A 26369-nucleotide genomic window follows, 5' to 3' on the forward strand; every position below is an offset into this window, starting at 1 on the left:
TTTCTAGTGTTTTGAACATGAAAGGGTGCTGTATTTTGTCAATTGGTTTTTCTGTGTCTCTTGAGATGATCATATGATTCTTATTTTTGACTCTATTGATGTGATGAATTAACTTTATTGATTTAAATATGTTGAACCAACCCTGTATCCCTGGGACAAACCCCACTTGATCTTGGTGCACGACCTTTTTAATATGTTTTTTAATTCAATTTGCCAGAATTTTATTCAGAATTTTTGCATCGATTTTTATTAGAGATATTGGCCTGAAGTTTTCTTTATTTCATTTGTCCCTGCCTGGTTTTGGGATCAGGGTGATATTGGCCTCATAGAATGAGTTTGGAAGTGCTGCTTGTTTCTCTATTTCCTGAAATAAATTGAAGAGTATTTGGTATTTTTGTAGTTCTTCTTTAAAGGTCTTGTTGAACTTGGCTGTGTATCCATCTCGTCCTGGACTTTCCTTGGTTGGTAAGCTTCTGATGGCATCTTCTATTTCATCATTTAATATTGGTCTCTTTAAATTGTGTATATTTCCTGATTCAATCTGGGAATATCATAGGAATTAATTCACTGTCTTCTATTTTATTGGGGTATACATTTTAAAGATAATTTCTAATTATCCTCTCTATTTCTGTAGTGTCTGTTGTGATATTGCCGTTTTCATCATGTATGCTGGTAGTTTGAATTTTCCCTCTCTTTCTTTTCATTAGCATAGCTAAGGTTCTGTCAGAGATCCAACTTTTTGTCAAGGCTTAATTGTTTCTTTTAATTCAATTTCAGTTCCAATTTTAATTATTTCTTGCCTTCTACTGCTTTTGCTGTTGATTTGTTCTTCTAGGGCTTTGAGATGAAGTATGAGATCAATGATTGACTTTCTCTTCTTTTAAGGAATGAATTCCATGCAATGAACTTTCCTCTTAGTACTGCTTCCATAGTGTCCAAGAGATATTGATATGTTGTGTCTGTGTTCTTGTTTTCCTCTAAGAAATTTTTTTTTTAAGATATTTTTAGTTGTATATGGACACAATACCTTTATTTATTTTTATTTTTTTATGTAGTGCTGAGGATCGAACCCAGTGCCTCCTGCGTGCTAGGCAAGCACTGTACCACTGAGCCACAACCCCGGCCCCTCTAAGAATTTTTTAATCTCCTCCTTGAAGTCTTCTGTGACCCATTGTTCATTCTATTGTACCAAATTGATTCACTCGTTGAACTGCTTATAGAACTTGAGATATTTCAAGTTTGTCCTTTCACGAGGTGGAAGTGTCACGTTACATGTCTCCAAACATTAATATTTTATGAATATTTTACACATTGGGAATGTGTCATGGATGATACTTGAAACTAATTGTATCGGGGAGCTCAATCTATCTCATGGACACAAAGCAGAGAGAATAGCAACCAGACTGTCTTCAAAAGCTTTTTTACCACTCTTTTTGTCTCCCTTGGGCACAATCACCTTATGAGAATATCTCTGACAAGTCTGATTTGCATCTGGAATGTCTGCCAAATTTCACATTCAGTGATGGCAGAAGAGTTAGGAGTTGGGCTTTTATTAGGTGCTTGGATTATGGTATATATCCTTCACTTCACTCTGATATGGAGTATATATACTGTTTTTGGACTTATGTATTTTCCTTTGAATTAGATAATGGAAAGTATCTTATGACATAATTAAAGTCACTCTCCTACATGACAGTCCGTTCTACTAACTCTTAATTCAAAACAAAAACTGAATAATGGTTTGGTGTGTGTGCTATTGATCTAACAATTTTTATTTCAGGAGCCATTGACATTCAGGGATGTGGCCATTGATTTCTCTGAGGAGGAATGGGAATGCCTGGATCCTGCCCAGCAGAATTTATATAGAGAAGTGATGTTGGAGACCTACAGCAACCTGGTCTTTGTGGGTGAGCATAACTTTCCCTCAAAATTCCTATTTATCATTATTTAATTTTCTTCCCTTGAAGTAGATCTTTTGGGAACTTCACCATAAGAATGAGTTTCAGATTTTTGCATTCAATAAAAAAGATGGGGTAGTTTTTGGTGCTGACAAGAAAATGTTAATGATGTTTCTTTTCGTCCTTAATGTTTTCCTTCGTTGGCATAATATACATCCTTTACTTGACATATGGTTGACTTAGAGGAATGCAGTGATGTCAAATCCTGTGGCCCACGTATAGCAGAGGACATAGTTGAAGTAGAGGAGGAAGCCTAAATTCAAAAAGGTTGATTGAGACATTATCCAGCAGAAAGGATTTTTGAGAAGCTTTGATTTCTTTCTCTTGTCATCATAGAAGAACCTGTCCTGTGTTTTGTGCTTTAAAATTATCTAGTCTCCTGCTTTTCCTCCAGTAATGTCTCCGTACACTCAAATTAACAACAAAACTCTCCCTTTGCCTTGTGAGTGTCAATATTATCTGACAGCTCTTCCATCATTTTAAAAAATATTTTTAGTTATTAGTGAATTTCCCATTTATCCATATGTGGTGCTGAGGATCGAACCCAGGGCCTCACACATGCTAGGCAAGCCCTCCACCACTAGTCTACAATTCCAGCCCCTCTTCATTATTTACAGGAAATTTCTGCACATTTCTGGAGACCTCTAGGTCCACCCATTGTAATATATTGCTATCATAAGTCAGTTTCTCTAATCTTATTTGTACATTTTTTTCCACTAAAATTTCCTTATCAGTGTTCTTTCTGATATGTGTAATGGATTTTCTGTGAAATTATTTGCCATGGAATGAATGTCAGATGGACAAAGACTGCTCTTTTGAGAGATGGTGTAAGTTGTAGTTGAATAAGAGGATTTGTAAAACAATACATCTGTGGATATTTACAATTTGGTTGGTTGATTTTTTCTTTATTTTTTCATTGTGTACAGTCGGTTCCATGTTATTACTGGGTTTCCTCATATCAGTTAATTCCTTCACAAATTAAGATATGCATGACTCTTGTTTGTATTGCCAATAATGTTATATGTGCTTTTGCTTGGATAAATATTAAGCCTCTTTTGTCTATGACTTTTGTATTTTATCTTGATTGGCCTTTTATTCTGCCCATGTATGTAGAAATTGAAATTTTCTATATGTAAATGTAATGGGGTTTACCAAAATGAAAAATGTGGATACAAGATAATGTATGGAGAAAGAGAGCACTATAAGTTTAGAAGATGTTGAGCAAGCCAATATAGTCTTTAAACATGCAGATACTATGACAATGATAAACCCTACAAATTTAAAAGAAAGGAGAAAAGCATTTAGTGAAAGGTACAACTTGTTAAGAATCAGGGGATTTATACTGAAGAAAAGGCCTGTAAATGTAAAAAGTCTAGCAAAGCCTTAAAAGATTATTCAACTCTTACTCAACACCCAAAAATTTTTTCTGCAGAGAAGACCTACCAATGTGAAGAATGCAACACACTCAAGAATTTTACTCAACATCACAGTGTTCATACAGGAGATATGCCATGCAAAGAATGTGAAAAAACTTCTAATAAAAGCTCCAGTCTTATTTGTCACCAGTGGACACACATTGAAGAGATGCCCCACATATGTAAACAAGTTTGGGAAGCTTTTAATAAAAAACCAAGCCAAAAAAATCACCAGAGAATTTATACTGGAGAGAAGCCCTACAAATGTAAAGTGTGTGGCAAAAATTTTAATACAAAGTCACATCTTGATCGCCACAACAGGATTCATACTGGAGAGAAGCCCTACAAATGTAATGTGTGTGGCAAGAGTTTTAATATAGACTCAAATCTTGATCGCCACAACAGGATTCATACTGGAGAGAAGCCCTACAAATGTAATGTGTGTTGCAAGAGTTTTAGTCAAAAATCATCACTTACTCATCACCAGCGAATCCACACTGGAGAGAAGCCCTACAAATGTAAAGAGTGTGACAAAGCCTTTAATCGCATCTCACAGCGTAATTATCACAAAAGGATTCATACTGGAGAGAAGCCCTACAAATGTAGAGAATGTAGCAAAGCTTTTAATAGCGTCTCACAGCGTAATTATCACAAAAGGATTCATACTGGAGAGAAGCCCTACAAATGTAAAGTGTGTGGCAAAAGATCTAACACAAACTCACAGCTCAATTGCCACCACAGGATTCATACTGGAGAGAAGCCGTACAAATGTAAAGTGTGTGACAAGAGTTTTCATCAAAAACCATCACTTACTCAGCACCAGCGAATCCACACTGGAGAGAAGCCCCACAACTGTAAAGTGTGTGGCAAGAGTTTTAATAAAAAATATTCACTTACTCAGCACCAGCGAATCCACACTGGAGAGAAGCCCTACAACTGTAAAGAATGTGGCAAAGCTTTTAATAGCATCTCACAGCATAATTATCACAAAAGGATTCATACTGGAGAGAAGCCCTACAAATGTAAAGTGTGTGACAAGAGTTTTAGTCAAAAACCATCACTTACTCAGCACCAGCGAATCCACACTGGAGAGAAGCCCTACAACTGTAAAGAATGTGGCAAAGCTTTTAATAGCATCTCACAACTTAACTGTCATAAAAGGATTCATACTGGAGAGAAGCCCTACAAATGTAGAGAATGTGGCAAAGCTTTTAATCGCATCTCACATCTTAGTTGCCACAAGAAGATTCATACTGGAGAGAAGCCCTACAAATGTAAAGTATGTGGCAAGAGTTTCATTAAAAAATCATCACTTACTCAGCACCAGGGAGTCCACACTGGAGAGAAGCCCTACAACTGTAAAGAATGTGGCAAGAGTTTTCGTCACAAAGCATCACTTACTGACCACCAGAGAATCCACACTGGAGAGAAGCCCTACACCTGCAAAGAATGTGGCAAAGCTTTTAGGCAAAGATCCTCACTTACTCAACACCAGAGAATCCACACTGGAGAAAAGCCCTACAAATGCAAAGAATGTGGCAAAGCTTTTAATACTGTCTCTCAGCATAGTCGCCACAAGAGGATTCATACTGGAGAGAAGCCCTACCAATGTAGAGAATGTGGCAAAGCTTTTAATCAAAAATCAATACTTACTCAACACCAGAGAACCCATACTAGAGAGAAGTCCTATAAATGTGAAGAATGGCAAACCTTTTCAAATTGAAGATCATATCTTACTAAACATTATAGATTTTATACTGGAGAGAAGCTTTACAAGTGAAAACATTGCATCGGTGTCTTTAAGGATGAATCAACCCTTATTTCACAGTAGTTCAACACTATTTCACACCAGAGATATGATAGCACAGAAATTATACAAGTGTAAAATAGGTGTCAGAGTCTCCAACAGTTGTTCACACCCTACTCAGCACCTCAGAATTCATACGAGTGAGAGGACATGTGGAAAAATTTTTGCAAAGCTTTTGGCCATTGATCAAACATTTTTGAAACACTGGAGGATTTACAGCATATAGAAACCCAAAGAATGTGTCCAAGACTGTATTCAAATTTCACACATTTTTAAATTTCTGACCTCATACCTGTAGCAAATGTGGAGTAGCATTTGTTCAAAGTATGTACCTTAGATAACAACAAAATATTAAAAAAACAACTTGACAAGTATAAAAATTTGTAAGTTTCTTATCTATAGCCCATCCCTTGAAGTATTTGGGACCTAGGAGGGAAAAAATCATTTAAATGTAGAAAATGGGTTATTGCTTTTGACATTTGCTGAAAAATTTCTTAACCTCTTTAGCTGATATTGTGGAAATAAAGAAATACAAATATAGAATAGTGCATCCCTAAAAGGATATAATTTTACTATAAATCAACAGTTACTACATATTCTCATTTTTCTCAACTGGAGAAAACATAATTCTCATAGTTTGATTATTACAGAAGTCTCTTAAGGTTTATATGAAATTTTAAATTTTTGGTTTTTATGTTTGTACTTAAACTTAGGGACACTTAATCAGTAAACTGCATCCTCAGATTTTTTTTTTTCATTTTTACTCAGAGATACAGTCTGCTAAGTTGTTTAGGGCTTCACCAAGTTATGGAGCCTGGCTTTTAACTTGCAAAGCTTCTCACGTCCCTAGGGTCACAGGCATGGACCACCATGCCCATTTTACAGAGCATTTTTAATTATATTTGCATTATGGATGCAATTTGTTACTAAATAAAGTGTGAGTTTCTTAATGTTAACCTTGACATGCATTTAATGATGTTATTAGGTCACACATCTCCCACTATTCACTTTGCTAATGCATCAAATATAGCAAAACATTCTATTGGGTAAATAATGCTATAACATCTCCATTAATTATTTCATATATTTAATCAAGTTTTATTTGGGGAATATTATTTATGTGAATTATATATTCTTTTGTTTGTAATTATGCCAAAATTAAGGTACAGGAAGGACCTAGGAATACTAAAATGATGCCCAGATATCCCTAGTTTGAATTACAACTTTAACATTTCACCTTATAGAGTTGCAGTACTCCCTAAGGGATCTACAACTCTGGAGAGTTGCACAAGCTCCCAATCAGGGAGAGGAGAAAGACCCAAGAGACTAGGAGCCAATGTGCATATTCAGGTAAAAGGAGGGTTGCTGAAGGGGAAGTAGTCTCGATGTTTCCCAGGGAAACCACGTGGTCCACAGGCCCATCCTGACTCTTTAACTGAAGAAACCATGCAGTTCCTCATGAATTCCATGACGTTCATCACTGAGGAGACTAGACTGACCTCAATTGTAGGAAGAACATCCCAATATAGGACCACCTCTTTAGTCTTGGATACCCAGTAGAAAAGTGTAACCAGAAACATGTAAAATGATGACTGTAAAAAGAAAAAGACACACTATAGGAGCATTTATGCCCCCACATTTTTAATTTCATTATATAGTTTGATTTTGTAGACCTTTTTCATTCTACTTAATAACTTACAATATAAGGTTTGTTATACTTATTGGATTATATGATAGATAGCATGCGTCATGGTCTCCCAGACCCCTCTGCAACCAGTAATTATAAGATACTATAAACTAACCCTGTCCCTCCTCAGATCTTACAGCTCCAGGAGCCCATGACACCACAGAGAGAGAGAAACACAATTTTGATTGAAATAAACCTCTAGACTCTCATCTACAAGTCCTGTTCAAAAAGTAAAAACACAGTATTCTCTTCATATGTGAGCCCTTAGGTTCAACAAAACACCACCCACAAACATTTCATTTAACTTTATTTGGGAAAATAAATATTGAAATATAATGATAAGTTCTAGGAGAATAATATTCACACTATTTTTTATTCCAAAGGGTAACTCTCTAGGTTTCATGCTTATCTCCACTCCATGTTATTTTACACAGAAAACTGGCTTCATTTTACATATGAGTTTTAACTATTTATAAGGCCAGGAGGGAAGATTCAGTACTAGAGGTCTAAGGAAAATACTAAAGATCCTCCCTTTCCATGTGCCTGCATGAGTCTGCTTATCCTTGATGATACAGCTCAAGAATGCCGATTTCTCAAAGCATCTGGCTCGGTGGCTCACTCATTGGAACCCCAATATAATTACTCATCTCAAGGCTATCACTCCCTCCTCTGGGATCTGACCTGTTGAAGGAGGACCTAGTGTTCTTCATGGGATCACTAGGTCATGCAAGCTGTTAGAACAAGGAAAGCTTCATTCTAACTTGTATTGATTCAGCCCCATTTTAAATACAAGTTAGAACAAGACTTCAGACTCTCACCTGTGGAGAGGATACTCTGCCCATGACTTCCCAGTCAGGACCCTGAAAAGCTGTTTGGGACTCCTCAGTACATAGGTTCAGTGTTGGGGTTTTCCTAGTCTGGCAATACAGTAGCCTGTGTCTGTTACTTTTGCTTTCTCTCTTGCTTTCATAGTATTACTCAAAGAAACACTGTCTGGTGTGAAGAGAGTGTCTTCCTTATCTATTGGACCTGACCTGCGAAGTTGAGCAGCTGCCCACATACTTAATGTCACAAACACACGTATGTGTTATCTAATCAGTAACTAGTGTATCTTCCAACTACATGATTTTTTATTGCATGGGGGAGGAAATTGAGAATGCTTTCTTTGAGTACACACAGCACTATTAATAGTATTCATAACACTGCTATGTAATATTTCCTCTCTGCTCAAATTGTAAGTATTGTTCTTGTGCTGCTTTGTAAAACAAATAGAAAAGAGTTGTAAACCAAAAATTTTGTGACTATAGCTAGTTGTGCAGACTGACTTGGGCAAGTCTATTTACCATTGTTTATTATTTTGTATGGGCTCAAGGTACTCTTTTATAATTGTATTTACCCTTAATGACATTAGCATTTATTGAAGAGATTTTCACTCACAATCCTTCTCTGTATACAAATTTTCCCTTGTCATTTTTAAAATTTCTTACTCTTTTTAGGTATACATGACAGTAGAGCAAATTTTGACATATTATACATGGAGTAAAACTTATTTTAGTTAGCATTCCATTCTTGAGGTGTACATGGTGTGGACCTTCCCTGGTGGTGTATTTATATATGAACACAGAAAAGTTGTGTCTCATTCATTCTACTGTCATCTGTATTCCTATTTCCCTTTTCTTCCCTTCGTTCCAACTTTGTCTAATCCACTGAATTTCTATTCTCTCCCCCACCCTTGTTGAGTGGTTTAGCATCCACATATATTATATATTATATATAATGTCTGTTTCATTCTACTATCCTTCCTATCCCCATATCCCCTCCCCTCCCTGCACTCCTCTCTACTTAATCTAAAGTCACTATTCTTCCCCACCCCCCTTTGTGAATTAACATCCACTTACCAGAGAGAACATTTGGCCTCTGTGTTGTGTGTATGTGTGTGTTGGGGGGGGCTTAATTCACTTAGCATGATATTCTCCAACTCCATCCATTTACCACCGAATGCCGTAGTTTCATTCATCTTTAAATCTAAATAATATTCAATTGGTGGGGGAATATATATANTATATATATATATATATATATATATATATAAAATCACATTTTATTTATCCATTCATCTGTTGAAGGACACCTAGGTTGGTTCTATGGTTTAGCTGTTGTGAAGTGTGCTGCTATAAACCTTGGTGTTGCTGTGTCCCTGTAGTATGCTGTTTTTAAGTCCTTTGGGTATAGTCCGAGGAGAGGGATAGCTGGGTCAAATGGTGGTTCCATGCTGGTTTTGCAAGGAGTCTCCATACTTATTGACATCCTGACCTTCAGCGACTGTGGCATTCAGAAACATGTTTGGCACTTAATTGCTGCCTCAGAATTCTTACATCTTACTGATAAACCTTTACCAGACTTTGTAAGCAAGAACTAGAAGGAAGGTTCTAGCTATGGCTTATGGGCCTGTGTTCAATCTCCTTATGCTTTAATTACTAGAAATGTAAAAGTTAAAAGGGAAGATGACAGATATCTTGTTACATGTAGTAAATGTAATTTAACTAATTGTAACAACAGAAATACTAGAGAAAAAGGAACAATGATACTCCATCAGCCCTCTTTTGTCTTAGTACCAGTAAATATTTCAGAGCTGTGGTAGGCTGATGCTGATGCTTCAAGTCTTACAACAAATACACGCCCAGCTAGCGAGACCTAAATGTGCTCTTGGGCTCATAATAGTGGGAGTTGTTGCCTTGGTTTCTTTTATTGCTTCCGTGGTCACAGCTTTGGTGGCCATATCTCAAATATTCAACATGCAAATTTTCTTAATAATTTGGCTCAGAATACTTCCAAGGCTCTTCACAATCAAATAAATGTTGATGAAAGGATTGAGACCAAGCTAAATGCCTTAGAGGCTGCTGTCATGAATATAGGTAATGAACTTTCCACTTTGAAATTCAAGGAAAGACTTAAATGTCCTGCTAGGTGTAAGTATGTGTGTGTTACTGCTGCCAAATGCAATGCTTCTTATTGGTATTGGGAGAAGGTTCAAAACCATTTGTTGGGTATTTGGCAGAAGAATGATAACAGCTTGGATCTTTTGGAGCTGCATCATCAGACTCAAGATATACAAAAAAGTAAGATTGATTTTTCAGATCCTACTTCTTTAGCTGATCATATACTTTCCAGCTTTAACCCTGGAAACATTCTTAATCCCTCTGCATGATATATCCTTGTATTGTTCTCGTTGCTACTAATTCTCTCTTGTGTTGTAATTATAGGATGTCATGCCCCCAGAACAAGAATTTAGGGACTCAAAATAATGACCCATCACCTGGTTTTTCAAAGAAAGAAGGACGGCTATGTGGGAAGCCCCTCTGAATGACCCATGCCTTCCAGTCCTGAAGCAGGAGGCTCTGACCAGTCACTACATTTCTGGTGAATTGGGCGTTGTCCCAGCTCAGATAAAGAGGGGGGTCTTCAGATGTAGGCGTTACCCACGAGGGTTGAGTTATGCTCATGTGTCTCTTGTAACCCTGCCCCCTCTGGCCATTTTTGAATAGAACTTTCTACGAACAAGAGTCCTCCAATAAAAGCTCTCTTCTGAATGTGGTCACTTTCTCACCAGCCTCTCGTGACTTTCTCTTGCCCTCCCTTTTGGGGATCCTGAGGTCAAGAGTGGAGAAGCCATCCTGAAGCTTGGGTAAAGGTAAAGTGTGTCTGTGTTTTATTTGGTGTCCCTGGAATTTCACACGAGTGACCTTAAGTTCAGCTGACTGTTCAGGTCAGGGGTGGCAATTTGTAACTGCGTGGGCAGCAGTTTGTAACTGGTGTTCAGAGGGATTACACACACACACACCTTATATTTTTCAAGAGTAAAAGCAAAAGCAAAAATGGCCCTGGGATGACTAGATATCCACAAGAAGAAAAAAAAGTATTTGGATACGTACCTCACATCATGTACAAAAGTAAAATTTTTTAAAAAAGGATCAAAGTCCTTTGTGTAATAGCTAGAAGCATAAAACTCATAAAAAACAGTTGAGGAGATTTTGGTTACTTTGGATGTGCTGATGGCTATTTAATATTTGTATTTATTTTAATCAGTTAGAATAATCCCCGTTTAAAAGTGGTATGATTTCATGTCAAAATAAACCTTAATGTTATGTGTAACTGAAATTCACTAATAAAAAATAAAATTTAAATATGAACAAAGGCACTGGAGATGTAGCTCAGGGGTAAAGCACCCCTGAGTTCAATTTTCAGTACCAACAAATAATTATTAAAGGAACAAAGACATTTCTGAATGTAATAGGCTTAATCTTGTCTCTGTTGACGCTTCTGTGAGTTTGGTGAAAATGAGAACCATTATAATTTTGTTGGCATATTTTTTAACAAATTATGAATTAAGATTTCTCTTTTTTTGTGACTCAACAATACATTCATGACTATATGAAGAAGCCACAAGTATACAGATGTTAGTTTGGAGTCAGAAGGTAATTATTAATATTATTTGTTAGACAGCCCTTCAGCTAATAGGATTCCACATAATGCTAGGGATCATTTGGCTCCAGAGGAATAATCTTTACTCTTGAGAAATTTCAATTTTATTTAAGTCTATAGATTAAGAAAAATGGATGTCCAGGTTTGACTTATACAAGATAAATGTGGTTGGAGTTTTTCAGATAGAAGTCCCTTTTGGGGGACAGTGAAATTTCAAATAGCATATACAGAAGCCTAGATGAAGTCTATAGCTTAAAAAATCATAGTGACTAAATTGTAAATATATTTATCTTTACCCTTCAAAAACTTTATTATGCCACATCATAAACTTCTTTTCTAAAATCCTGTAGATATTTTCCAAATATGTGGCATTATAAGCAGTATCTTTTGGCACATGCCTATAATCCCAGTAGTTTGGGAGGCTGAGGCAGAAGGATCACATGTTCAAAGCCAGACTTAGTAATTGGTCTCTAAATAAAATTGTTAGAAGGGCTGGGAATGTTGCTCAGTGGTTAAGCTCCCCTGGATTCAATCCCTGGTACCAAAAAGAAAAATAGTGATTTCTAGGAATCTATTGTCCAATGCAGGGTCATAAGATTTTACATGTTTTCTGCTAAGAATCTTGTAGTCCATCATTTGTGCAATTTGACTACAGCTTGGTTCTCTTTGTCTAGTTACTGTGTAAAATTATGTTTTTGTTTGGGAAGTTTTTCTTTTATAATGTAGGCTTTTGTAGTTATGAATTTTCTTCTGGGGGCTACTTTAGTTGCACCTCATAGTTTTGGCATGTTTGCTTTCATTTTTATCTACCTAAACTATTTTCTATTTTTTTCTTTTTCTTCTTCCTACAGAGTATACTGTCTAATTGCTACATGTTTGCAAATTTTTAAATTTTCTGTTTTTTTAACTTAATTTCATTGTAGTTACAAAAGATACTTGTCCTGATTTCAGTGCTTTTAAATTTATTGACATTTTTATGGCTTTAAAATGGCAAGTTCTGCACAATGTTTCCTACACACTGGAGTAAAATGTGTATTTCACCTTTTGGGCAGAATATTCTTTATAGTCCTCTAGACCTAGTGTAGTTATATTATTGTTCAAGTCATTTTGTTTTACATGGACTTTTTGCTAGTCATTTCATTCTTTCTTGAAAGTGGGATATCACAAATTATCCTCCCCGTTTTGTAGAAATTTTTCTTCCTTTAATCCTGATAGTTTTCATTTCATGCATTTTGGAACTCTGTTTTTAGACATGTATACATTTATAACTCAGCTTGTGAGACTGCCCACTCTATTGATATGTAATATATATTTTAGTTTTATCATAAATATGCATATGTATTTAATATATAATTTAATATATGCAATTACAAGTATATATAATGGCCTTGCCTCTATATAACAATTTCTGTCACAGCTGATTTTGTCTGACATGTGCATGGCTCTCCAGCTGTTATCTTTGTTGTTTTTTGTTTTTTCTTATACTGGGGGTTTTACCCAGGAGCACTTTACTACTGAGACCTGTCCCCAGCCATTTTTCTGTTTTAGGTTGAGGTAGGGCCTCACTAAGTTGCAAGGAGCCTCCCACGAATTACTTGGGGGTCTTCTCTTGGTATAGAGCCATGGGGATTTAGATTTTTTTGGAAACTATGGAGGCACCCTCAAGAACATTAGATTGCCCAAGGCACATGACCTCTAAAAGTCACTAGGTGATATTAGTTAGCTGTGACCAAGTTTAAAACTACCTAGTGTAGATTTGAGTCCTTTTGTTTCAGATTGTACAGGGGGATCCTTCTCTACCTTCTCATCAACTATTGGCAGAAGAAAGGATTGCCATAACAAAAGTTGAATCTGCCATGATTACTGCACAGCTTACTAGAATTAATCCACAAGAGCCTTTATATTGACTAACATTTCCCACTGTTCATACTCCTACAGGAGCAATGTGGTGATAATTGGGAATTATTGAGTGGCCTTGCCTACCTCATTCTCCTCAAAAGTCATTGACTCCATTCCATGGCTTTATTGTGCAGTTTTTAAAGGAAGAACACAAGTTTTGCAAATAGTTGGGTCATAGCCTAATATTATTGTTGCCCCTTTTTCTATTCAAGAGCATGTTTGGCTTTGGCAATCTCCTAATACTTGGCAGATAGCTTTAGCTAATTTCCCTGGTCAAATGGAAAGCCATTACCTTCATGATAAAATTATTCAGTTTGCTCTTGTGACTGCATTTATTTTTCCCAAAATTGTACATGCTTAACCAATAGTTGGAGCACTAACAGTATTTACTGATGGATTGAGTTCAGGAAAAGTAGGTTTCTATAGCCATGCTCATACAGAGATAATACATACATCTTATATTTCTGCACAATGAGCAGAACTTCAAGCTCTCATTGTGCTTTAATTCATTTTTTAAATGAGACAACATTATTTATTCAGATAGTTTACATGCAATTCGTGTTACAAAAATGTTGAAACATCAACTACTGGGAACACAATATTGCAAGAGTTATTTAATTTGTTTTAGAACTTACAAAAGACAATTCAAATGTGTCACCATCCACGTTTCATTAGCCATATAAGTAGGGCACATTCTAATCTTCCAGGTCCTTTAGCATCAGGTAATGATAAGATTAATAAACTCATTGCTGTTTGTGAATAAATATCTTTATATGATTGTGCACAAGCCTCACATTCTTTACATCCTCAGAATGCTTCTACTTTACATAAAAAATTTAATATTCCTGGGGAAAAACTTGTCAAATTGTTCATCAAATCTCACAATGTTTTATCCATATTTTATCTTCACCAACTGGGGTTAATCCCACGGTTTATGACCAAATCAGTTATGGCAAATGGATGTAACTCACATTGCTCAACTTGGCAAACAGTGTTCAGTTCATGTTATTGTTGATACTTACTCTAGATTTATTTTTGCCACTGCCTGTGTAAGAGAAAATACTCAGCATGTTATTTCTCACTGTCTAGCTACTTTTGCAGCATTAGGATGTCCTTTACAGATTGAAATTGATAATACTCCAGCTTATACTAACTTTTCTTTCCAGCAGTTTGGCCATCAGTTTTGTATTGATCATAAATCAGGTATTCCCCATAAGCCTCAAGGTCCAGCCATTGTACAATGAGCTCATTTATCTATTAGGCTACAGTTACAAAAAAGGGGAAAAATAAGGCCCCACAAAATAACCTTAATCATGCTTTGTTTTATATATTTTTTTCAAATTGTGACCCTGAAAGTCACACTGCAGCTGAAAGACACATCTTCCATGGCAACAGGTTCCTTGGTCCAAGTTTGGTGGAAAGATTTACAAACATAACAACAGGAAGGATCAGATCCAGTGATAATGTGGGGTAAAGGTCATGCTTGCTTTTTCCCAGAAGGTGCCTCTCATCCTATTGGGGTACCTGAAGATGCTATCAGACATGAAGGACCTGGAACCGAGGTTCAGATACTGAAGATTGATCCAGAGATGTCAGCCCTGACCCCCAGCAGGAAGTGAGAGCTACAAAGGAGGAAGAGGACGAAGAAGGCCCAGAGAGACCGAATGTTGAAACTACCATCATGGAAACAATGGAGAATCTAATGCTACAACCTGAACAGATAGTTTGACACAAGGAGGAACTAAGTCTCAGCCACAATGTTTGTGGCCATGTTAGCTCTGTTGAGCTGTCCAGTAAATGGGGTCCAGGGAGAAACCAATTGGACATAGGTTCCAGACCCACTTTTGGTACACCCTGTGGTATGGACCAGAGAATCCATCCCAGTATTTACCAATGATACTCATGTAATGTGCGGTTTTACAGATACTCAGATTACACCCATCCTTGTGACTGGATTTAGTTATACTGGTTACAGTGGGCAACTACGTATATATTGGTCCCATGATAAGCAGCTGGCTATCCAGGGGTATCTTTTGAAGAAAATACAGCATATGGGGGTCTAGACCAGCCAATAGTACTGGACCCTGGGACTCTAAGCAATATGTCCAAACAGTTATTAAAATGGGACTTTCTCATAACAAGCCAGTCATTGCCACAGAACGTCTGCCAATACCTTACTGTCCTAATCATTCTACAATAGAATTTGGCACCTTTCCTAAATGGATAGACTGTGCAGATGTCTTCCCAGTACAACAAAAAGGTTCTAGAAATAGTGGACAGATTTTAGACTGGTCTCCAAGAATTGACAAAAGACAATCACATAAGGATGCATGATCCCTGGGGGTTTTGTTGCTAATATCCTAACCTTCAGTGAAGGCGGTATCCAGAAAGATGTTTGGTGTTTAATTGCAGCCTCAGGTTTCCTATATTACACTGACAGTCCTATGCCTGACTTTGTAGGCAGGGGGTGTAAAGAGGGTTCCTGGTATGGCCTGCAGGCATGGTTCAATCTCTTTATGCTTTAATTACTGACAATATAAGGGTTAAGAGAAAGGATTGTAAAAATCTCGTAGCCTGTAAAAAGTGCAATTTACCTAACTGCATCACTAGATATAACAGAGGGAAAGGAATATTAGTCCTTCACCAGCCTTCCTTTGTCTTACTACCAGTCAACATTTCAGAGCCATGGCATGCTGATGCTGGTGTTGAGGTTTTACAACAGATGCATGCTCAGGTGACCAGACTTAAGCGAGCTCTTGGACTCATAATTCTTGGTTATAATTTTTAAATGTTAATTTAATTCATCGCTTCTACAGTTACAGCCTCAGTGGCTATATCTCATCATATTCAACATGCAAATTTTCTTAATAATCTGGCTCAAAATACTTCCAAGGCCTTCAATAATCATAAATATTAATGAAAGTATTGAAACTAAATTGAATGCCTTAGAAACTTCTGTCATAAATATTGGTAATGAGCTTTCCACTCTCAAGTTTTAAGGAAAGGCTTAAATGCCAACTGACTATGAAGGCCTGTGTTACTGCAGCCAAATATAAGGCTTCCCTGTGGGATTTGGAGAAGGTTATATCATCTAACGGGTATTTCACATAGCAATAATTTTAGCCTGAATCTTATGGGGTTACATCACAACATCCAGGATATTCACAAAAAGCAAAATCTTTTGTTTCCTACTTCTCCAACTGGAAATACTTCAAGAATGGAATGGCCATAACCCTGGAAACACGCTGAAACACTCTGCATGGAATATTATTGGAATGAGATGTTTGCTCCTAGTTCTTTTTTGTATTGTGATAATAGGTTGTCACCCTCTGAGAACAAGAATCCAGGAACTTGAAATAGCAGCTCATCATTTTCTTTTGCAAAGTAAAAAGGGGGGATATGCAGGGTGCCACCCATGAATTACTTGAGGGTCTTCTCTGGGTATGGAGCCATGGAGACTTAGGTCTAACCTAGGAACTATCCACATCCCCCCAGAGTGCACTAGATGGCCCAAGGCACATGACCCTCTTGTAGCTCTGGAGTTGGGCATAACCCATTGGGAACTGCAAAGCCCACCTTCTTCTACCTTACTTGGCAAAGAACATTCCATGGAAAACCTTTGATATTCCCTGATATAAATAAAGCAAATATGGGCTCCATTTTGCTCTTTTGAGTGTGGAAGCTTCATCCCTAAGATCAGCTAGCCCATCCAGTCCCCGCTTTTAAAAATCACTTTCTGTATGCTGTGGGGTTTTTTTCTGCTTTACTTTTCTTAGCTTTTATTTTGCAGCCAGACCATTCCACCAAGAGGAACTCTATTTTTACCACCTGCAGTTTTGAATTCATGATCCTCTTGCCTCAGCCTCCTGACTCACTGGGATTACAGGCCTGAATCACTGAGGTGGGCTCTTGATTGCTATTTTTGTTTAGCACTTTTTATTCTCATCCCATCTTTGTTTTGGAAACTAGAGTGAATCTGATGTAGACAGCAGAATAATTTGGTTGGATTCTAGGTCTTATACCCAAGGGTGCCTTAACACTGGGCTACATCCCCAGCCACTTTTTAATATTATTATATTTTATATTCAGACAGTGTTATGCTAAGTTGCTGATGCCAGCATCAAACTTGTGATACCCTAGATCAGTCTCACAAGTAGCTTAGTGACAGCATTGCGCCACTTTGCCCAGATGATGATGACTTAGACAGGCTCTACATAAGTCACCGAGTTTGCCCTCCAACGTGCAGTCCTCTTACCTCAGCCTCCTGAATTTCTAGAGTCACAAATGTGTGCTGCATGCCCAACTTGATCAATATATTTTCTAAAATTGGAACTAATTGGATCTATATGCAGTAATAGTAATGAAAAAAGTAATAGTAATGAACAAAGTGCTTCTATGTTGCCACTTGTTTTCTACCTGTATGTTTTTGGTTTATCAATTTTCCCATTATTGCTTATTCATTCATATTTCCCATTATTCATTTTTCTTGTGTACCATTTTTATTTTATTTTCTTCTTTTGGCACATGTTTTAGTTTTACCTTAGCGATTGTGCTGGGAGCTCTAACATCTTAAACTTATGACAATCAGTTTTAATTCATGCCAAATTAGTTTCAATTATATAGAAAATTTTGCTAATCTTACAGATTTGTCCCTCATTCCTGGTTTTTATCTTTGTCATAGACTATAACTTCATGCATCGTGTATCTTCTATGGCTTGGATAGCATTTTTCCCCAAACAGGCTTATGTTCTGGACACTTTGTTCTCATTGTTTTTTTTTTTTTTTTTTTTTTTGTCATTCTGGACAATTTGTTCTCATTGAGGCAGGGGAACCTTTCAAATGTGCTGTCTACTGGGCGTCAATTAAGTCATTGGGGACACCACCCTCAGGAAGAATGGACGCTAGTCTCTTGGAATGAGTTTATGAGAAAATGAGTTGTTATGAAAAATCAAGACTGCCCCTCTCTGCTCTGTGGCTCATATTGGTCCATATGATTTTTCCTCTTCCACTTGTCCCCACTCTGATGACAGCCACCATGCTGGAATAGAGCAAAGTGCGTACTCCCCAGAAGCCAAATGGATGGCATCCCTTTATCTTGGACTCTCAGACCCTAAAATTCTGACCTAAAGGACTTTTTAATCACAAACTACTCCGCCTTAGCTATTTCCTGATAGCAATAAAAGAATGGAGTCTTATAGTCATTCAGCATCAATGTTTGTTTGGTTCTAAATGTTATTTTTGTGTTGTAAGTGTTATTTTAGCACTCATTTAATTTTTAAAATTTTTTTGAATTTTATTTTTTTAAATACACAACAGTGGAATACATTGCAATTCTTATTACACATATAGAGTACAATTTTTTACACTTATATTTTTAAAACCAATAGAAAAGAGTTAGAAACTAAATACTCCATGGCACTGGCTATACATAGCTACCATATAGAGCTACTGAGCTACATCTACCATTATTTCTCATTATTTTATGTGGACTTAATTTTCTGTCTTTTATCATTTCCTTTAACCTTGATGGCTCTATTGGCATTTCTGGAAGAATTGTCTACTCACCACAGACCTTTCCTTGCACAAATCTCCCCTTATCTTTTGAAGCACAGTTTAGCAAGGTATAAAATTATTGATGGTTAAACAACAAGTTCCATCATGTCCTCCCGCTGCCTTCTAGCTTCTTGGATTCTCTAGGGGAAACCCACTAATGCTGTCTTGTACCTGAACAACTGTTTCTCTCTGACCACTCACAAGACTGCCTCTTGGTATTTGTTTTACAGAAATTCTTCTTTATAGTTCCTCTTATCCATGGTTTCCCTTTCTGTAAGCTATAGAAAATTCCAGAATGAGCAACTCATGAGTTTTAAATTGCAAAGTGTTCTGAGGAGCATGATGCAATCTCCCCCCACCTCACCCCAGCCCTCCAGGGCACGGGCCTCTGCCTTCTCCAGCAGTTTCCCAGTTGATCTACTGTTTCTTGAATACCTTCCTGTTAGTGGCCAGTTGCCATCTTTGTTGAGAGACTGACTGTCGTGATAGTGCTCCACTGTGTAGAAGAGAACATGTCTCCAATTACTCATGCACCACATTCTGTTTGTGCCCATGTTGCAGTGTTAGCACTTGGATCCTAAGAATAGAAGACACACCTTGAGCCTCTCCTAAGGGAAAACATGATTTCCCATGAGACTCTGACCCAAGAAGGTGAGATATGTTTAATATGTTTAGGACGAACCTCTTTCATAAATAACCTCAAGAGAAAGTACCAGTGACTGGGAAGTCTATCCTACTTCATTGTAATGCTAAAATGTCCACCAGGAAGGAAGTTGAACCTCGTTTCCATAGTGTATGGTTGTATGCCAAAGTGTCCTTAAGAATGGCTCCTGTGTAACCAAGGCAGTCCAGTGCATGCCTAACTCCCAGGGTTGAACCTGATTTCATCTGACAACACAAGGTAACTCCCCCAATGCCACCATGATCTGAGGGATGAGGTATCAGTCCCTGGGCATAACGAGGAGCCAGTGGAGGCTCTTGTTCTCTCCAAAAGGAAAATGCTGTAGTCGTCATCCATGGGAGAATTTAAGCCTCATTCTCACACCATGTAATGCAGGCAGAAGCACATATTTCTCATGATCCTGGGCTAACATTTCTCAACCTCCACTGATTACTTGGCTGTGAGAGTTTGAAAGCTTCTTAGAAGGAATTTTAGTGGTCAATTCTGCTCATTATTTATTTAATTATTTGTGGCACCAGGGATTGAACCCAGGGCTGCTTAACCACTGAGCCCCATCCACAGCCTCCCCCTTTTAAGGAATATATACTTTATTTAGAGACAGGGTCTCACTGGGTTGCTTAGTCCTGACTAAGTTTCTGAGGCTGACTTTGAACTCATGATCCTCCTGCCTCAGCCTCCCAAGTTGCTGGGATCATGGGCATGCACCGCTCTGCCTGGCTCAGTTAATTTTCCTTAATGATAAAAATAATGATTGTTTCGATGATAATGGTTGATGTCAAGAAGTCAGAGAGAAGTTGTTTTTGATTTGTTTTTTGCTCCCCACCAGTTTAAGCAAGAGCCAGTAAGGGTCCGTGCCAGTGCTAGATGAGAACAGAGTTATAGAAAAACTTCCATGTGAAGTTGATTGCAAGTAATAGAATGGATAGCTGACCAAGACAAGGAGTCAAAGGCCACTTCAAAGTTCTTGGTGACAAAATGTGAGAACCCAGATTTAATTAAAAAAAACCATAAGTTTGTGGGAGGAGAAAAATGAAGACTGATTTCAGCAGTGGAGACGTCTTGCAGTTTTCATTAATCATAGGTGGGTGACTGGTTCCAGGCTAGCAATCCCCAAAGGATTGCAAAGTGCATTAATTTATGTATACAGTTTGCAGACAGCCTTCTCACCTCCTCCTGTAAGTTAAATGATCTCTGGGTCACTAGTACAATTTGCTAAAGGCCTGGGGCTGGGGGTCAGTGGCAGAGCACTCTCCTAGCACTTGTGAGGCACTGGGTTTGATCCTCAGCAACATCTGGAAATAAATAAATAGAAAAAGGTATTGGGTCCATCTACAACTAAAAATATTTTTTTAAAAACTGGTACAAAGTAACCGCTATGTAAGTAGCTGTTATGCCATTGTCATTACTTGGGAGAAAGTCTGTACATTTACTTGGTACACGAGCAATTCATTTTCCAATCCTTCCCAGCCACCAGGGTTTGAGACCTTGGGTGCAGAATCCAGGCATGTGGCCACAGGTATTTCCAATCCCTGGAGAACACCCAGGGCAGGTTGTCTGGAAAAGGTTTTGAAATATGTTGTAGGAATTCCAATAACATCTGGCCCAGAGAGAGAGGCAAGTAGAGGGTCAGAGATGGCACCTGGGAAAGCAGGGGGTGACAGGTGGAGCCTTGAGTGTTGGGGTGGCAAAGAGGACAGGCAGAACCTTTGGGGACACAGGGGCGTGGGCAGATGTTGAGACGGGGAAACACTTAATGCTTGGGGAAGCAGATGGAGAAAAAAGACCTCACCGTTAATAAAATAAAAAATGGGGAGAGAATAGATTTCGAAGCTCAGGAAGTCTTGACCTTCAAACTCCTCCTCCATTCCAGAAGATTGCATTCCCCTTTCTGAGCAGAACGCACAGTGGGTTTTTTTGTTTCTGTTTTTGTGTTTTTTAGAAAACTGATAAAATACTCACTGGTTTTGAAAATGATTTATGGCCCTTGAATAAGGTTTTCTCGAGTTTCTGGTCACACAGTATTGGTCTCTACTTTTTTCCATTTTCAATGAATATCTAACACCTGGCCTACCAGTGGATACTACATTTTATAAGCCAGTGATTGTATTTTTAAAATGCAAAATTATTAGGGAACTCTATGGGGTGATACATAATTGGTTCTCAAAGGTGCAGCTCATCCCTGCCTTAGTTTATCTATCTATCTGTCTGTCTGTCTATTTTCAGTGCTGGTGGTGGCTCTACCACTCAGCTACACACTGATAGTGATGGATGGGTAGCATGCAGACGTGATTGATGGGATCATGCAGGTCAGGGAGTCATTCTGTGAACTTGGCCCACTGTGCAGACCCCCATATGTGTTTTCTTTTAGAAAAGTAATTTACCTAGAGCCCTGCCTGGGCCAAGTCAATGTGCCATATTCCACTCCTCAGCCAACAACCTGTGGTTTCTGTGAGCAGTGATTTCTTCTCTACCAGTGAGAACACAAGTTAACCTGGAGGGGACAAGTTCTGGGACACTTTCACAGACCAGATTCCAGAACTCAAGGAGATAGGATGATTGCTCCTGACCATCAAATATGTAAGAACCGTTCCAGACCAGCGTGGGCCAAAGTGACCTAGAGTTGTCCTGGATCTTGGCATGTCAACTCCTGTTCCTGTCACTAGTGTGCATCTGCTGACTAGTATTTCTATCTGGTATTAGTTTATTTAAAGACATAGGGAAGGGACAGAGGGACACTCTCAAGAGGGAGTGTCCTCTCAGGTAGTATGATGTGCCCCTATTTTCCTACTGGTCCCAGAAAATCTCCAATTAGGACTGGTCAGTGCAGACAAAGGTGACTTGAGAGTTGCATTTATATATTTAGAATATCATCTTAAAATTTTATAATAAGTTTTTTCTATTGATTTTTTAAAAAACTAAATGACAGCAGAATGCATTACAATTCTTATTACACATAGACAGCCACAATTTTTCATACCTCTGTTTGTTTATAAAGTAGGTTAAGGGCTGGGGATGTGGCTCAAGCGGTAGCGCACTCGCCTGGCATGCGTGCGGCCCGGGTTCGATCCTCAGCACCACATACAAACAAAGATGTTGTGTCCACCGAAAACTGAAAAATAAATATTAAAATTCTCTCTCTCTCTTCTTTCTCTCTTTAAAAAAAAAATAAAGTAGGTTGACACCAATTTGTGTCTTCATACATGTACGTTGGATAATGATAACTACCTCATTCCACCATCCTTGCTAACCCCCTGCCCCCTCCCTTCCCCTCCCACCCCTCTGCCGTATCTAGAATTCATCTATTCCTCCCATGCTCCCCCTCCCTACCCCACTATGAATCAGCCTCCTTATATCAGAGAAAACATTCAGCATTTGTTTTTTGGGGGATTGGCTAACTTCACTCAGCATTATCTTCTCGAACACCATCCATTTACTTGCTAATGCCATGATTTTATTCTCTTGTTGCTGAGTAACATTCCATTGTATATATATATATATAACGCATTTTTTTTTATCCATGCATCCACTGAAGGGCATCTAGGTTGGCTCCACAGTTTAGCTCTTGTGAATTGTGCTGCTATAAACATTGATGTGGCTGTGTCCCTGTAGGTTGCTGTTTTTAACTCCTTTGGGTATAGACTGAGGAGAGGGATACCTGGGTCAAATGGTGGTTCCATTCCCAGATTTCCAAGGAATCTCCATACTGCTTTCCATATTGGCTGCACCAATTTGCAGTCCCACCAGCAATGTATGAGTGTGCCTTTCCCCCCACATCCTCGCCAGCACTTATTGTTGTTTGTCTTCATAATAGCTGCCATAATAAAAGTTTTACTACAGTGAAATTCTCTCTCTCTCTCTCTCTCTCTCTGTCTCACACACACACACAAACACACACACACTTGGGTTTTTCTTTGGTGTCTCTGGACAGGACCATGTGGCTTAGGAACCTACAAATGTGATGTCATCCTACTGCCAGTTAAGAACTAGGACTTGGTCCATGGCAGGCCTCTGCAATCACCCACAGCATCTCCCATAAACTTGAGGAGCAAAGAGGGAGTGAGGCCTAGAGATGTCAGAGAAGCCTCACTGTTTTCCTCCCTCCCTCTTGATAGTGATTCTAAACTTTTCTCTACTTTGATCACATTTTATGTATTATCTAAAATCCTCTCTTGCAAGAACACAAGAGCCAAGAAACACCACCGAACCTCCATATCCCTGGGATCACGACCAGCCACAGTGTCAGATCTTTTACTGCTTTAGTTATTTACTCACTTTATTTGATCTATTTATTAATACAGGCGGGCACCAGCCACCGCTCTGGGTCCTGTTGGAAGGCAGCAGTCACACACCCACACACAGCATCCTAAGGTAAGAAGACGGCAAGCCAGCAACACAGAACATCAGAAAGGAATGATGAATTTGTGTCCACGGGACTGACAGCGTGAGTCTGAAGATGGTGCTAAGGTGTTTCAATAAGCTAATGCTTCCCAGGGGGGCACGTGGCTCCTGGAGCTCGCTGCAATAAAGACGCAGGTGGAGATGATGCTGTTGACCAAAGCAAGAGCCAGGCCCGAGAAAATGGCCGAGATCACGCTTCTGCTCCTTGTCCAGGTGCTTTGTGAACCGTGTTCTGAACTAACCACGAGAACCTACTGATATGTGTCAAGGTGACATGATCAGGGAGACTGTGGAGACAGGAACTCTGACCCTCGGTTGTTCATGAAGACTCACCCAATATCAGAGCTTTGAATATTTGATTTTGAGGGGCAGGGTCTTGCTAAGAGGCCAACTGTGGCCTCCGACTTGAGATCCTCCTGCAGCAGCCTCCCAAATGCCTGGCCTTGCAGACATGTGCTACCAAACCTTGTCCTTTGCTTATAGGGCAGTGTTTTCAGGACGGAAGTCTTCAGAGAATGCTCATTATTAGATTTCTATTTTTACTCATGTATTTGGCCATGGACTCATATGGTTTTTGCAGGGATCCACAAACGTGGTCCACAAACCAGCAGATTTCAGAAACTTTTCATGTTGACAGCTATTGTCAAATGGTTGCATTCTGATTGAGGCACATTTGACCAAGGGTAAACAGTAAGATGCTTTTAAAGTGCTCATGAATTTTCCTGGCTAGAATATTGCAGAGGGTTTTGCCAGTTTTCTCGCCACTTTGTTTATCTCATTGGTGTGGAAAAACCTCTCAGATGCAAGGAATGCACCCCAGAGGCAAGCTCCTGCAGCTGGCCACCCACAGACTCCCAGACCCACTGATCCAATTCTCTATCCCCTGTTAATTGGGTGTCAGGTGCTGTTGGATTGTTAATTATTGGGTAAAACCCAGTGTTTTGCCCCCAAGGAGCCCAAGTTCTAGCTTGTTGGTTATTAGAACCACTGGGTTGGTTATTCACTTTTCCTTGCCTCTCAAGACAAATCTGAGCTCCATCCAGGGACCTATATTTAGTGGCACTGGTAGCTTAGGAAAATCTCTCATTTTGGTGAAGAAAACTAACAGCAAGAATAATTAATCATTTCCCTCATGGGGGAAGGGGGTTCTGGCCTCAGAGTGTCCCTGGCTCTTTCCCTCTTCTCAGCCACATAATCTTCTCCTCATCCTGGGCAAGACAACTGTGTACTGCTCATCCCTGGAATCCTGGGCATGTGGCTTGACCTTCTCAGTTTTCCTTTGAGAGAAATGTTCCCATTTCACAAATGCAGGTCCCCCAAATACCTGGGCTGCTGTCACTGAGAAGCAAAAGAAAAAAATACTGAAGATGGGGGATGGGGCTGGGGCTGAGCCATAGAGCTCTCGCCTAGCACGGGCAAGGCACTGGGTTCCATCCTCAGCACCACAGAAAAATGAATGGATAGAATAAAGGTATTGGGTCTGACTCCGATAGAAAAAATATTTTAAAAAATAAATACGAAAAGGCAACGTATCTAGCAATTAGGGAAATGCATATTAAAACTGCACTGAGCTTCTCTTTCACTCCAGTCAGATTGGCAATGATCAAGAATACAGTAACAACAAATTGGTGAGGATGTGGTGGACAGGGAATGCTCATACCATGTTGGAGGCACTGCACATGGCTGCAACCCCTCTGGAAAGCAGGATGGAGATTCCTCAAGAAACTAGGAATGGAACCACCCTCTGACTCAGTTATCCCACTCCTCAGAATATATCCAGAGGATTTAAAATCAGCATACTGCAGGGACACAGCCACATCCATGTTCGTGATAGCACAAGTCACAATAGCTAAGCTACAGAAGCAGCCTAAATGCCCATCAACAGATGAATAGATAAAGGAATTTTGGTATATATACCTGGTGGAATATTCCTCAGCTTTAAAAAAGGATGACCTCATAACATTGGCCAGTAAATGAATGGATCTGGAGATTATCATGCTAAAGTAAAATACAGCAATCCCCCCAAACCAAAGGTCACATGTTTTCCCTGACGTGTGTTATCTACATCACAAGGAAGGGGGGTGGCACAAAGAGAAGTTCAGTAGATGAGACAAAGGGGAGCAACAGGAATGGGGAGGAGATAAGAACAGGAAAGACAGTAGCATGAATCCACCATAATGTTCCTATTTAAATATATGAAAATACTTAAGTGAATGGGCCCATCATGCCACCCACACGAATGGGGTCCTAAGGAGAATAAGGTATATTTTATGTTTGGATAAGTTTACCACAATGGACTCTATGGCCATGTATAACTAAGACGAACCAATAAAACAGAAAAAAATAAAAAGTACTGAAAAGGACCATGGGACCAAATTGATAGCATCCTAGCCAGAGGAGGAAATGTCTTTAGGTACATTACAGAATGTTCTAAACCGCTCCCCCATTGGGTGCTGCCAAAGGTGTTGGAGCCTGAAGGGAAGGTTCA

At 38.9% G+C, this 26369-nt stretch overlaps 1 protein-coding gene and 1 pseudogene across 1 annotated transcript in view; both read left to right on the forward strand.

Moving 5' to 3' along the window:
* The window catches only part of LOC107150107 (zinc finger protein 747-like), a 107268-nt gene that overhangs the window by 6819 nt on the left and 74080 nt on the right, over positions 1 to 26369 (forward strand). Inside the window, exons 4-5 of the mRNA XM_048787164.1 lie at positions 1781 to 1907; positions 23782 to 23851. Coding sequence (XP_048643121.1) covers positions 1781 to 1907; positions 23782 to 23851 — 197 coding nt within the window. The remainder of the gene's footprint in view (positions 1 to 1780; positions 1908 to 23781; positions 23852 to 26369) is intronic.
* LOC125611754 lies at positions 3783 to 5296 on the forward strand (annotated as a pseudogene).

The sequence above is a fragment of the Marmota marmota genome, unplaced genomic scaffold (assembly GCF_001458135.2).
Source record: "Marmota marmota marmota unplaced genomic scaffold, marMar, whole genome shotgun sequence".
NCBI lineage: Eukaryota > Metazoa > Chordata > Mammalia > Rodentia > Sciuridae > Marmota > Marmota marmota.